General features: G+C 40.7%; 1 protein-coding gene across 6 annotated transcripts in view; it reads right to left on the reverse strand.

The window, feature by feature from the left end:
* Positions 1–14,780, reverse strand: part of LOC122564829 (uncharacterized) — a 122,011-nt gene that overhangs the window by 13,743 nt on the left and 93,488 nt on the right. For 5 of the 6 annotated variants that reach the window (XM_043720177.2, XM_043720158.2, XM_043720167.2 and 2 more), the window contains one exon: positions 2,333–2,420. The exons of the other annotated variant lie outside the window; for it this stretch is intronic. In XM_043720177.2, the coding sequence (XP_043576112.2) occupies positions 2,333–2,420 (88 nt within the window). The remainder of the gene's footprint in view (positions 1–2,332; positions 2,421–14,780) is intronic. 6 annotated transcript variants of the gene reach the window in all.

Genomic DNA, 14,780 nt, shown 5'->3' on the forward strand with positions numbered 1-14,780 from the left:
CAACAGACTATTGAACAAAGATAAAAGAACAGGCAAGGACACCACAGACTAGGGATATATAGGAACAGGAGTAATGCATTCAAACCCTAATGCCTGTTGTGTTATTTAAAAGATCTGACTAATTTGACAGTGAAAGAATGGGTGGCTCAGTAGTTAGCACTGTTTCCTCACTGCACCATGGACCTGGATTCAATTCCACCTTTGGGTGATTGTGTGGAGTTTGCAAATTTTTCCTGTGTTTGCATGGATTTTCTCTGGGTGCTCCAGTTTGAGTGCACCAGCCATGCTAAATTACCCAAAGGGTCAAGGAGTGTGTAGGTTAACTGGATTAGCCATGGGAAATGCAGGGTTACAGAGATAAAGTAGTTGGGTGGGATGCCCTTTGGAGGTCAACGTAAGTTCAGTGGGCCGAATGGCCTGTTTCCACACGTTAGGGATTCTATGATTCTATGTTGCATTGCTTGTAAAGAAAGTCATCTTGGCCAAACAAGGAGTCATAAGCATCACTCTGAACAGGACCATGGGCAATCTGTTTCTTAAACAGTGCTCTCACTTCTTATTGTCAGTATGTTTGTGCAGACATATTTTGTCTACTATACACAGTGGCAGCTGTAAAGTATAATCAAAAGATCTTTTTAATCAACCAGTTGGCCTTGAGTGGCTGCTAAACAGAATTCTACATTTTAGTCATTTGTACTTGTACTTTAATTTTTCCCACGAAAATTTCAAATGTAGTTTTGTTCATCGTTAGTTTAAAATTTTACTGGCAATAACTTTAATGGCTTCGGATTAAAAGTTTCTTTGTTAAAATACACTCTTTGTTAAAACACACTTTAAAGACAGACAGAGTGTTAAAATATCAGTTTAAGAGGCAGTTTTCTCAAATCACGAGTATTTTTGCTGGTTGGAAAAGCTCAGCAAAACCTGACAAAGGTTGAATAACAATGAGGAAATCTGGAGATAGTGTTTGTAGCAATTGATTCCGCAGTCCAAACTGTAGAATAAATGGAAGTGAAGTCTGTCACAAATAGACCTTTTTAGGATAGCGAGCCTTAAAATGAGTAAACTCGAATATTTCTATCTGAAATAAATGGAGCACTCAGCAGTCTATAACCAATAATTTTGAAAGAGGTATTAATGCCAATGAATAAAACTTATCACTTACAAGCAAATGATCCTTTCAAACATAACCTTCAAGTGGCAGGGACTTTGTTGAGATTTGCTAATAATGTTTTACATCACAAAGCTTTGTCAAAGAATACTGAATCATGGATTTAAAAAGTCACCATTTTAATGCTATCAACTTTCAGTCAAATCATTGGGAGGAAAAGTCTTGTTATCTTATGTATTTAAATAAATAATTTTGGTTTGCACTTAGCTAAAACAGTAAGTAGAATGACTATTTTTGGCAAACTTCAGAGCAAACCAATTACTGGCATTCCTAATCACTCAAATCTCCCAAATTACTTTTAGAGTATTGTAACATGTTCAGCAAATGTGTGATAGCTGTGTTTTGCACAGGAGTGCACAGGCAGTATTTAGATTAATACATTTATCTTTCTTTTTGTGTGGGATTGCTTAAGACCAAAAGGCATAAGGGCAAAATTAGACCATTCAGCCCACTGAATCTGCTCTACCATTTCATCACAACTGATTCTCCTGCCTTCCTCCATAATCTTTAATCTTTTGAGGATACTGGAGGGTGGAATGTCAGCTAGATACCAGAAAACTCTCTCTATTCCAAGTGTGAACAATGAGAGTCCTTGTCTTATTTCTTCAGAGGGTTTACTGAATGAACAATGAAACAGACACTCAACATGACCGGGATGACAGCTCGGACTTAAGGACGGAATTCTATAGAAAGCACGTGAACACATATCCCACTGACTCAGCCCAAGTGCTACCAAATGAACGAAACTTTAAGAAAGTTTTATAAAATAAGAATGGGGGCGTCACGGTGGCTCAGTGGTTAGCACTGCTGCCTCACAGCACCAGGGTCCCAGGTTCGATTCCAGCCTCGGCGACTGTCTATATGGAGTTTGCACATTCTCCCGTGTCTGCGTGGGTTTCTTCCGGGTGCTCCGGTTTCCTCCCACAGTCCAAAGATGTGCAGGTTAGGTGAATTGGCCATGCTAAATTGCCCGTAGTGTTAGGTGCATTAGTTGGGGGAACGGGTCTGGGTGTCGGTGTGGACTTGTTGGGTCGAAGGGCCTGTTTCCACACTGTAGGGAATCTAATCTAAAATTAGCAACAAGTGATGACAAGTTTTATTCATTGGCATTAATACTCATGTATTAGTCTCTTTTGCTACTGTTTCATGTAATTTAAATACCTTCAATATCACGTTGTTCAGATCAATACCAATACAGTTTCTAGATCCATTTCCAAAACAGCACAACAGCTTTTCTTGACCAGCATTTCTGTAAAATAAGATAATAATTACTTACATTTCTCAGTTTTAACTTCATTTTCAACATAAATTCATCAATCCTTTTAGACCAGCTGAGAGTTTCCAGAATTTTAAAATTAATTTCATACTGCAAGCAACAAGGAGAAAAGGTTTAGGGGGAATGTATTTAACATTGGAAATCAGGGAAGCTGTTTGTTGTACTGGTCATACCTAGCATGATGGCTGTAGTTGTTGGTGGTCATCAATCAGTCTCAGGACAACTTTGCATGAGTTCCTCAGGTTCCCACAGTTGTGTCCGAGGACCAACCATCTTCAGTTCCTTCATTGGCGACTTTCCCTTCAAATCATACATTGAGAAGTGGGGATGTTCGCCGATGATTGCACAATGTTCAGCACCAAACACAATGCCTTAGGTAGCAAAGCAGCTTATGCCCATATGAAGTGACATGAACAGTAGCTAGGGCCCGACACATGATGGATCACATTCAAGCTGCACAAGTGTCAGCAAAAACCATCTCCAACAAGAGAGGAACTAACCATTGCCCCATGACTTTCTGTGGCATTACCAGCACTGAATCCTCAGCATCAACATCCTAGGGTTTACCACTGACCAACCATATAAATGCAGTGACTAGAAGAGTAGGTCAGAGACTAGGAATTCTACAGCAAGTAATTCGCCTCCTGACTCCAATGCCTGTCCACTATCTCCAAGGCCAAATTTGATGGAATGACTTCCATTTTCTCGGATAGGTTCATCAACACTCAAACACCAAGTCTGCATGCAGTGGTCGGATTGAAGGGTCTGTTTCCGTGCTGTATGACTTGATGACAAAGCAAGCCATGTGACTGACATACTATCCACCACCTTCCATTCACTTATTTCACCAACGACGTAGTGGCAGGAACAAGTTATCATCTACTAGACCTGCTATTCAACTCACCAGGGCTCCTCCATGAACACCTTACAAACACACATCTCCCACTGCGAAGGATAAGGGCAGCAGCTGCAATGGAATATCACTACCTGAAAATTCCTCTCAAAGTCACACCCATTCTGACTTTGAATCAATGTCACTGCTTCATAGTCAGTGTCAAAATCTGGCCATTTCTTTCTGACAGCACTTCAGGTGAACCTACACTCAAGGACCAGTGGTTCAAGGAGGCAGCTTACAACTCCCTTCTCAAGAGCAATAAATGCTGGCTTACCCAGAAATGCACACATCCTTTGAATAAATAAAAAGCAATGACCAGATAAATGTAATTTAAGGCACTGGATGAGGGATAAATGATAGTCAAGGCACTGGATAAACAAATGTTCTCTGAATCATGCTTTGGCTGGGAAAGCAGACAAAGCTTTTGTTTTACACCTCATCTGAAAAGGTGACTGTAAATGGTGATACCATAACTCTCAGCCAGAATGGAAATGATTGCATATTTTACCTGTCAACCATGCAGGCAGATCCCAATGTAGCATTTGACTGGGATTGATTTTATACATGCAGTGTGATTGATATAGCTATCCTGTACTTACTGTAGTTTGCTACAGATATCACCCTGCTGTGAGATGAAAACAACTGTTTTTATCGTGAGTACACAAATATATTGGCACGTTGTCAACTTTAATTTACGCAGGAAGTTAAACATGGGACAATGTGTCTTTGGGCATATTGTGCAACTGCATAATCATGACTCCTTCAAACAGTCTCCCACTCATCTCAACAATTTGTCTGATAAAGCGCATTTGATCACAGCAACACAGTACAAGATGTGGACCACACTGCAAGATGCAGAGGAAATTAAGGGGCTTGATTTCTGTATTTCCGACTAATAGGTGCTAATTGTATCCTGCTGTCTAGAATCTCACATTAATCTAAGGGAAGGAAGAGAATGATTAGCCAAAGACCTACTCCAGCTCTGCTTGACTGTTTTTTAAACTGTCCTGTTTACTTCTTATGGAAAACTAATGACAGATGATGGGTTCTTACTGATTCATATGCTTGTATGACATGATCAGTCATTCGTGTCACTTTCAGCAACTGTTGCTTCCACCTGGCACACTCATGCTGGGATTATAGATGATTGAACAACTTTCCTCTACACTGTGTCAGATATCAAATGGCTGAGACAGGGGATAATGAGTGAAATTAATGATAGAATGAAAATTTTGTTTACATTTTTGGCACAGGTCTCCAAGATTAACGACAAAAACCAAAATCAGACATCAAATTTTATAACGTCCAAACTGCACTGCAGTTATCAGTCCTACCCAAAATGAACAGGAGAGAACTGACAAGAAAGTGCAAAAATGCAGTGAGCTCACTTTGTAGAGCAGAAAATGGCTTTTACTAAACAAAACCAAACTGCAAGCCTTTTCACAGAACACACTGGCTTTATCAACACATGGATATAAACAGTTAATGCATAAAATGGACATTCTACTAAAAGATAGCGAGTAAAGGGACGCAGCGAGAGTGGTTTGTAACAAACACAAACAGATTATTTGAAGCGGATGATCAGTTTCTGTGCGGTGGATTTAATGAGCAAAATTTAGTGCTCTCTCACGTGGTGAGTTTTATGGCAAAGTTGCATCTAATGGCAAGTGGAAACTGTATCCCTTTCTTACCTGCACTCTGAATAATCTGTGGCAGCAAGGCACATGGCTGACCTTCCTACACTGCCACCAACTGAAGACACCAAGTGAGAGGGCACACTAATGGTGATAACCCAGTGAGAGACCAGGGTGGGGATTTGCTATTTTGGAAACAAATCCATGCGGAGTTGCTTGCAGATTCTTAGGGTGGAGAATGCTTGTTCATAGACACCCAGTGCTTGATCAAAGCAGTGGGCATTGGGATGCGGGATGTTGGGGGGGGGGGGGAAGGGGTGGAGAGAAGAGGTGGTGGTGGCTAAGACCCAACCATTGTTCTTGTAGCCAACTAACCTCTCTCCCTGCTTTCCCACTTGCTATCTGCGTGTCTGGTTCTTTTGCACTCTGTTACTGAACCTTGGGCTAATGGAAACAGTTATTTTTATTAGTTAAAAATGTCTCAATTTTGAATATTTCAATTAAAATTGCTTGCGCAATCTGGCCTGGCCTAAGAGGGGTAGTTCTAGGTCCTTGATGCTGTGCTGACCTGTGAGATTAATCTGACACCCATCTAACCTATACTGTTCCATTATCTTTACATATGTCCAATGCCCATTTAAATGCCCTTAATGTTGGCAAGTCTACTACTGTTGCAGGCAGGCCGTTCCACGCTTCTACTTCAGAGTAAAGAAACTACCCCGATATAGAGTCATAGAGATATACAGCACGGAAACAGACCCTTCGGTCCAATTTGTCCATGCTGACCAGATATCCCAACTTAATCTAGTCCTGCCTGCCAGCACCCGGCCCATATCCCTCCAAACCCTTCCTATTCATTTACCCATCCAGATGCCTTTTAAATGTTGCAATTGGACTAGTCTCCACCACTTCCTCTGGCACTCATTCCATACACGTACCACCCTCTGCGTGAAAAAGTTGCCCCTTAGGTCTCTTTTATATCTTTTCCCTCTTATCTTAAACCTATACCCGTCCTATAAAGTGGTGACCAGAACCGTACGCAGTACTCCAGGTGCAGCCTTACCAGGGTCTTCTACAGCTGAAGCATGACTCTGCGGCTCTGAAATTCTATCCCTTACCAATAAACGCCAACACACCATATGCCTTCTTAACAACTGTATCAACCTGGCTGGCAACTTTCAGGGATTTATGCACCTGGGACACAGATTTCTCTGTTCATCTATTCTGCCAAGAATTTTACCATCAGCCCAGCACTCTGCATTTCTGTTACTTCTTCCAAAGTGAACTACCTCACTCTTTTCTGCATTAAACTCATTTGTCACTTCTCAGCCCAGTCCTGCATCTCATCTACATCCCTCTGTAACCCACAACACCCTTTGGCACTGCCCACAACTCTGTCTACCTTAATGTCATCCGCAAATTTACTAACCCATCCTTCTACGCCCACATCCAGATCATTTATAAAAATGACAAACAGCAGTAGCCCCAAAAACAGATCCTCGTGGCACACCAATGGTAACAGAGCTCCACGATGAACATTTTCCATCAACCACCACCCTCTGTTTTCTTTCAGCCAGCCAATTTCTGATCCAAACTTTCTCCATGATAACTCAAGTCCCTCCTCCCTCAGGTTTAATGTCTTTAAATGAGGCCTAAAATTTGAAATGATTCTAGCCTCTTAGGCCAACAAATGGAAGACTGATGCTGTCCCCTTAGCCCTTGTTAAAATTGGGCCTAAAGATTTGAGTAGTTTGCATTAACGCAGGCACAATTCTCTTGGTATTTCTCCGCAACAGCCCAAGCCTCTGAACCTCATGCCAGCCATGTTTGTAAAGGAAAGTAATAAACAGTAACTGCAACTATAAATTTAGACTAATCTTGTAAAATATCACCTCCAAGTAATAATCCTAGAGTCTTCCATTAGGACAACTCTCTCCATCTTCAGATCCCCATTATTTTTCAGGTTCAATCTTCCCTCTACAGCTTTAATTTCATCTCTAGTTTCTGAAAGAATGCAGTAATGAACCCACCACCTATATTATGGATTCTCACACAGCCTGCCTTTCTTCCCCAATCTTTAAGGTCTGTTCCTCGGTGAGTTTATTAATCTGAGAGTAACTTTATCGCACAGCTTAGTATTAATTGAGGCATGAAACCAAGTTCCATCTATCATTTGTGCATACACACAGACGAGGGGGGGTTAAGAGAGGGCGAGAGATGACAACAAAATAATGATGAGATTTGCTCCGAAACTGATTGAGGGTAAAATGTTGGGGATAACTCCCTTTTCAAATAATCAGAAAAATGAGCGTTCTGCACAAGTACAGTTAATTGACCAATGTTAACAGAATAAATTTAACACTGTTTCTCCAGCATGCACCTTCTCTATCTTTATCCACCTCTATCAGTTTAAACCCTGGAAAGTGCAATGTTTGAAATGACAAGGAGAAATCTGAATGTGAATTTGATCATCAATTATTGCGGGCTACTTGATCTAGTGATGGACTAGATGCAGGTCCACTGTCCTTTGATTTCACTGAGACAAACTTCAAATTTCTTTAAGCAATGACCAGAATGGAATGTACAAAATTTCACCCTCATCTTTAGCCTCGAACTGCAGTGTCATTATGTCACTGATGTACAAAACAATTTAAAATAAAAATTCATTTCCAAGTGGAGTTTTCTGCCACAACCATTTTGTTTTACTCAGAGGAGCTCTTCTCATGATAATATTTTACTCAAAAGCTTTTTGTTGTTCATTAATTTAACAGCGTAGCACATTGATCTATCCTCCCAGGAAGCTGTGACTCACATCTGACTCATACTCAGTCAAGCTGCAACCTTCAACCAACTTCCTGTGTAAAGCATCTGTCAGATTCAACTGAAAGATTAGAGTAGCGTTACTGTAAATCAAATCAGCAGACTCAGCTGATCCTGTGCACTTAACAGGAGAATGCCTCTCAGGTAATTGTTGATTATGCACCCATACATCAATGGTCAAATACTATCTTTGCTTATTGAAAGTGACTTCTTCGACATACAGCACAAGATTATGGTATGGTTAGTTAATGACAAACAGGAAGTTGATTTTTCTTGTCTTGATAGTGACCTGCAATGGGGTTTGAACCACAAACTTTTTACCTCTGAGCCAAGCTAAGACTCATCATTAAATAAATGCTTCTTTCAAATAAAAACAGAAAATACAGGGCAGGTAGCAACCATATTAAGTTTGCAGATGACACCAAAATTGGAGGTGTGGTGGACAGTGAAGAGGGTTACCTCAGATTACAACAGGATCTGGACCAGATGGGCCAATGGGCTGAGAAGTGGCAGATGGAGTTTAATTCAGATAAGTGCGAGGTGCTGCATTTTGGGAAAGCAAATCTTAGCAGGACTTATACACTTAATGGTAAGGTCCTAAGGAGTGTTGCTGAACAAAGAGACCTTGGAGTGCAGGTTCATAGCTCCTTGAAAGTGGAGTTGCAGGTAGATAGGAGAGTGAAGGCGGTGTTTGGTATGCTTTCCTTTATTGGTCAGAGTATTGAGTACTGGAGTTGGGAGGTCATGTTGCAGCTGTACAGGACACTGGTTAGGCCACTGTTGGAATATTGCATGCAATTCTGGTCTCCTTCCTATCGGAAAGATGTTGTGAAACTTGAAAGGGATCAGAAAAGATTTACAAGGATGTTGCCAGGATTGGGGGATCTGAGCTACAGGGAGAGGCTGAACAGGCTGGGGCTGTTTTCCCTGGAGCGTCGGAGACCGAGGGGTGACCTTAGAGGTTTACAAAATTATGAGGGGCATGGATAGGATAAATAGGCAAAGTCTTTTCCCTGGGGTCGGGGAGTCCAGAACTAGAGGACATAGGTTTAGGGCGAGAGGGGAAAGATATAAAAGAGACCTAAGGGGCAACATTTTCACACAGAGAGTGGTACGTGTATGGAATGAGCTGCCAGAGGATGTGGTGGAGGCTGGTACAAATGCAACATTTAAGAGGCATTTGGATGCGTATATGAATAGGAAAGGTTTGGAGGGATATGGGCCGGGTGCTGGCAGGTGGGACTAGATTGGGTTGGGATATCTGGTTGGCATGGACGGGTTAGACCGAAGGGTCTGTTTCCATGCTGTACATCTCTATGATTCTCTATGATTCATCAGCTATAGATACAGAAGCATGAAAAATGGATGTCGAGAGGAAAAAGGCATTTTATAAATGGAAGACAAAGGATGCTAGTGCAAGGTAAAAGGGAGCAGTAATTGGGTAAGAATAAAACACACATCTCAAGAGAAGGGAAACTGTGATAGAAGATGTATTACTAGCATCTGCTGTCCCCCTCCAAAAAAAGGGAGTGATCATTATGATCAGACATTTCTGGAATCTGTGTTGAATCTAAGTTATTAGAAGTTCTTGATCAAAAGATGAGGTGCTGTTATACTCTGACTTCTGTGTCCTTTGCCTTCTTAAGCCTGAGTGGGATGGTCCCTTTCAAAACTGCAGAAGATGTGGAAGAATATTCCCAGATTTTTATTTTTATGTTTTCATTCGAACATCAGTGTAGAACCAGAAGGGAATGCGGAAATAAAATCCTTCAGGCAGGCAAAAATCTCTTGTTGGAATCCTCTTTTCACTTTGGTACAAAAGAAATTATCAAGTCATTCAGCTCGAAACTCAAAGCTATCCCACTAAGCTGCTTTTCTGGGCTGCTAAATCCAATCATGTAATCCATGTATAATTGGATGGTTGTTCAATCTTGGACTCATTCATGATTTCATGAGATACAATGGAGCTAGATGTCAATAGCAACTCAGTTTCTTGTATTAGGGCAACTTTTGAACAACCATATCCCAATCACATGGGATCAATGCAATTTCACCAGGTTCCCCATTTCCTCTCCACCCACCTTATCGCAGTCCCAACCTTCCAACTCGGCACCGCCCTCTTAAACGGTCCTATCTGTCCATCTTCCCTTCCACCTATCGCTGTCACCCCCACCTTCATCTACCTATCGCAGTCCCAGCTACCTTTCCCCTAACCACACTCCCTCCCATTTATCTCTCAACCCCCTCAGCCCACAAGCCTCATTCCTGATGAAGAGCTTATGCCTGAAACGTCGATTCTCCTGCTCCTTGGATGCTGCGCTTTTTCAGCACCACACTCTTCGACTCTGATCCCCAGCATCTGCAGTACTCACTTTCTCCAACTTGTGAGCAATGGAGTGTATACCAATGTATGGTAATAGCACATTTGCTTTTGCCTAGCAAAGGAAAGGAAAATAGAGAGCAAGCTCCCTTAAACCTGTCCAAATGCTTGATTCCAATAAACCTTTTATCAAATGATAAGAGGGATCAGGTCCCCGGAGTCCTCTGTCACTAGTTGAGCTAAGCAAAATAAACTTGGTAGGGAAAAAGGGTGCATCTACAATTTGTTTAAAATTCAAATTTCTAAAGACTTCCCTAAAAAAAATAAGTTGTTTGGCATTATTGTAGAAAAAGGATACTTTTTTTCCCTGCAGAGCAGATTATTAGAACATAGAACATTTTATCAGAAGGGCTTATTGAGATAGAAACTGCAGGGTAGTTTTCCAATTTCATGCTACCAATGAAAGTGACTTTGCCGAACATTATTAATCTAATTTCATTTTAAGTATTTAAGAAGAGTATTAGAGGATATTGGAAAGGGGCACTAGAGCAGGCATGTTCCAGTTCTAAGTTAAAGAATGAGCACCAACACAAGCATGATGAACCAAGTTGTCTCCTTTACTGTAATTTTCCATGATCCACCTAAAAGGAAGCTATAATCTAAACCTTGAAAGCCCAGGACAGGCTGTTCATGCCTCGAGGTCCAATCAAGCATTGTTTTTGCATTAAGGATGGCACAGCAGCAATTTTAAGCATCCTTATTCTTCTTGATTGCTTGGTATTTCAGTTTTTATATTAAAGTACCAAAGCGGCATTTGAATTTTTAACAACCACCAGAAGTAAAAACAAATTCTCTACCTTCACTGGCAGTAACAGATTTGGAACAAAGGTATGTCTTGCTAGGTCACTTCAGAGGGCCTCAAGAGCCATTCAGCGTGATTGCGATACCAGAATCGCGTGTGTCTGAACAGCAGGTTATCTTCTCAAATAATGCGCAAATCTGCTGCTTTATTAAAATAATACAATCAGGTCAGGACAAAGATGTTCAGACCTGCTTTCAACCAACTTAAACAGTTTGAGTGCATCAAACACTTGAACAATTGCAGCAATAGCCACAGGAACACTCAGCAACCAATTCTTGATGGTTCGTTTGAGGGGGCGGGCGCTGAGTGGGCAGGGGTGAGCCATGTTCAGCCACATGTGACAGAGATGGCACTAACTGGAGTTTTACATTTCAAAATGGCAGCTCTACCATTAATTCAACAATACATGATGACCGATGCAATGGTCTGCTTTCATAATAGCAAAGTCTATTTACAAAAACTACAAACAGAATTCACAATTAAAACTAAAATCATCTCTGCTTTAAAAAGCTATGTATTTTCTAGCAGGAATGCCCGTTTCCACACTAAGGATTCTATGGTATGGGCCAAACACAGACGAGTGGGACTAGTTTAGTTTGGGAAACTTGGTCTGCGTGGACTAGTTGGACCAAAGGGTCTGTTTCTGTGCTATATGACTCTAAAGAAGTAAAACACTATACACTGTTGTGGGATTTTTAGACGTGATCAACTGAGGATCATGTGGGCATGAAAAATTACCTTGTCTCCATTCGGACAGGGGCCAATGGTGGCTCCGTACGTAATCTTCTATTCTACATAATGAACATACTGATCCCAATGCAGTAATGAAATGTAAAATTTGCCACCTCCACTTATAGTCTACTGCTTTCTATCCCATCCTCAGTTAATTTTATTTTAAGCGAGTTAGCACCTGTACTGAAACAACAGAGACTTATTTTAGATAAATCAATTTATTGCTCCCAGCTGTTAAAAGACAGTTTGAAAAAAAGAGTTTAATCCTCTGTTCAAATATAACAGTGGAATGAGCTAAGGCTTTTCACCCGATTAGTGCTCACTTAGAAATAATTTTAACTATGTCATTTAGCATCCAATAGAATAATCAGTGTTGTTTCTTTAGCTATATTTCCTTCAATTTTATGCTTCAATATTTTTGTTGGATACAGAAATGAAAATCACTAATATAAACATGATATAACTGCCACTCTTTTAATTGCTCATCCAAGTCGGAAGAGCGTCAGTTCAAGCCCCAATCCTTGAGCTCATTATACTGGCACTTTAGGACAATTTGGAGACAGTGCTGCATTATCAAAGGTATCAGCCTTAAGATTTATTCTTTCAGCTTGAGAAAACAGTTATCAAGACTATTCGATAAGAAGCAAGATATTATTTTGATGCTCTGATCAAACCTGGACCTGGCTTATTAAAGGCTACTCAGTCAGTCAGTCATCTCATTGCTGTTTGAGGCACTTTGTGGTGTACCTGTTGCTAAGTTTGCCCACATGACGATGACTACACTTCAAAAAGCATTTCCTTAGCTGGGACATTTAAAGGAAAGTGCTTTCTTTACCATAGTAACCAATGCGTAGCAAAGTAAATAATTAATGGACATCCACAGCTGTGACATCAACATACAGATTTTATACAGAACAAAATCATCGAAAAAGGAGTATGTCTATCACAGGGTTCTAACAGGCTAAGGATGAAATTTGTCTAGTCCTGACAATCACGTCAGCTTCAATGAATGATCAGAAGACCCAAAAAACATCTGGATAAAAGCCAAACCAGTCCATATACATACACAAGGAAGAAAGGAGACAGACCTAAATCCAGTAAATACAAAGTCATAAAAGTTGGATGAATTCTATTACTGAGGAGGCAGTGGATTTGTAAATCCGGAGACCCACGCCAATGTTCTGCAAACACAGTTTTGAATCCTGACACAGCAGCTGGGGATACTTAAAATTGACAAAAATTGGCACTGAAAATTGTTCTTAGTAATGGTGACCATGAATCTATCAATTGTCATAAAATACTTCTGGTTCAATAATGCCTGTTTACAGGAGGAAATCTCCCACCCACATCTGGTCTTGCCTACATGTCTATCTACCTCCTGATCTACAATCATTTTGATTTTTAACTGCTCTCTAAAACAGTCGAGCAAGCCACACAATTATATTCCAGCTTGTTACCATCTTCTCCAAGACAACTGGAGATGGAAAACAAATGCCAACAGCAAGCACATCCCATAAAAGAATAAATAGATGAACATGCCTGAAGACCTGTAGGAGACCAATATGTAGATAACAGCCAGTAGCTTTGCAACTCTAGGCCTTTTGCCAATTACCTGAAACATATTGGCAAATTTATTGTCAATTGCTCATAACATCTGTAACTAGATGTACAGTGCAAGATAGCACCAAACACCTTTAGTAATCTTATAACAATATATGAAATACTGATTAGGACACTTCCAAAGCATCAAGTTAATGTGTGTACATAAGCTCAGTTACAGAAGTTGCGTGAGCTGGTAAATGAGGATACTGTGGGAGCCACTTTACAGGCAACACATCAATCTACTCCCACCTCCAACTGGGACAAGCAGAGATCTTCTCTTCCCAATGAAATCTGGGAAAGATTTTTCACTTTTTCATCCACAATTCCTTAGATAAACGAAGCTGTCCATGTCCATACCCATACCCACACATTCAAGACAAAACAGCCCACTTATTAGGCAGCTCATCTATTAGCCTGAATATCGAATCCTCCATCAGTGGCTGCAGTCTATAGAAATGCTGTCTTCAAAGCTTCATCTAATTATTAAGACTAAAAAAAAATTGCTTGTGATATCACTTGATTAGTGCGACATTCTTGTCAGTTATTTTATACAGAAACTTCCATGTTCATTTAGAACTGATTAACATCTCCTCTTTGAAATTGATTTACCTCATCTTTTAAACTTTGGTATAGTGAGAATAGCTTTGTCTCTCAACAAGGTGATTGTTGGCCCATGCCTCACGTAGAATCTTGAGCATAGGTTGAAACCAGAGTACATAATGGAGGAAGTGCTGATAAGAGCCAGTCTGCAGATGAGATGTCAAACCAAAGTATGCTCTCTCGTAGGTGAATGTTAGATCCTTGAAATTATTCAAAGAACTACTTAGGAGCGCTCCTGATTTCCTAGCCAGCACTTCTCTTAGTGAACCAAAGTAGCTCATTTTGTCTTGCACCTCACTGCTATGTGTGAACTTGCAGTGCCCAAATTGGTTGCTGGCTGTTTTCCTTACAAAAGTGACTTTGCTTCCAAGTACTTTAAGGAATGTGAGGAACTTGCGAACATGCAGAATGTATGAAATGTACTGTGGCACTGCAAATTCTTCAATTCTTTACTGCTTGGGGCCTTGATGATGTGGTCTCTACACATTTGGGTTAAAAAGTGTGGTACTGGAAAAGCACAGCCAGTCAGGCAGCATCTGAGGAGCAGGAGAGTCTATGTTTCAAGCATGAGCTCTTTGTTAGAGCTCATGCTCAAAACGTTGACTCTCCTGCTGCTCAGATGCTGCCTGACCGGCTGTGTTTTTTCAGCACCATACTTTTTGACTCTGATCTCCAGTATCTGCAGTCCTCACTTTCTCCTCTATACATTTGGGGCCTGGCTCTTAAATTACAAGTAGCTGAAAGTTTTTGTCAAACCTTTCAACTGTGAACATTAGAGCAGTTTAATAAAGAACTGGAAAATTGTCAACAAGGGAAACTATTCCTCAAATCACCCAAATAAGCAGCACAAATGAAGCTTCTGCTTTCT

This window comes from Chiloscyllium plagiosum, unplaced genomic scaffold (assembly GCF_037043375.1).
Source record: "Chiloscyllium plagiosum isolate Xiang-an unplaced genomic scaffold, Cpla_swu_hap1 HiC_scaffold_2, whole genome shotgun sequence".
Classification (NCBI taxonomy): Eukaryota; Metazoa; Chordata; class Chondrichthyes; order Orectolobiformes; family Hemiscylliidae; genus Chiloscyllium; species Chiloscyllium plagiosum.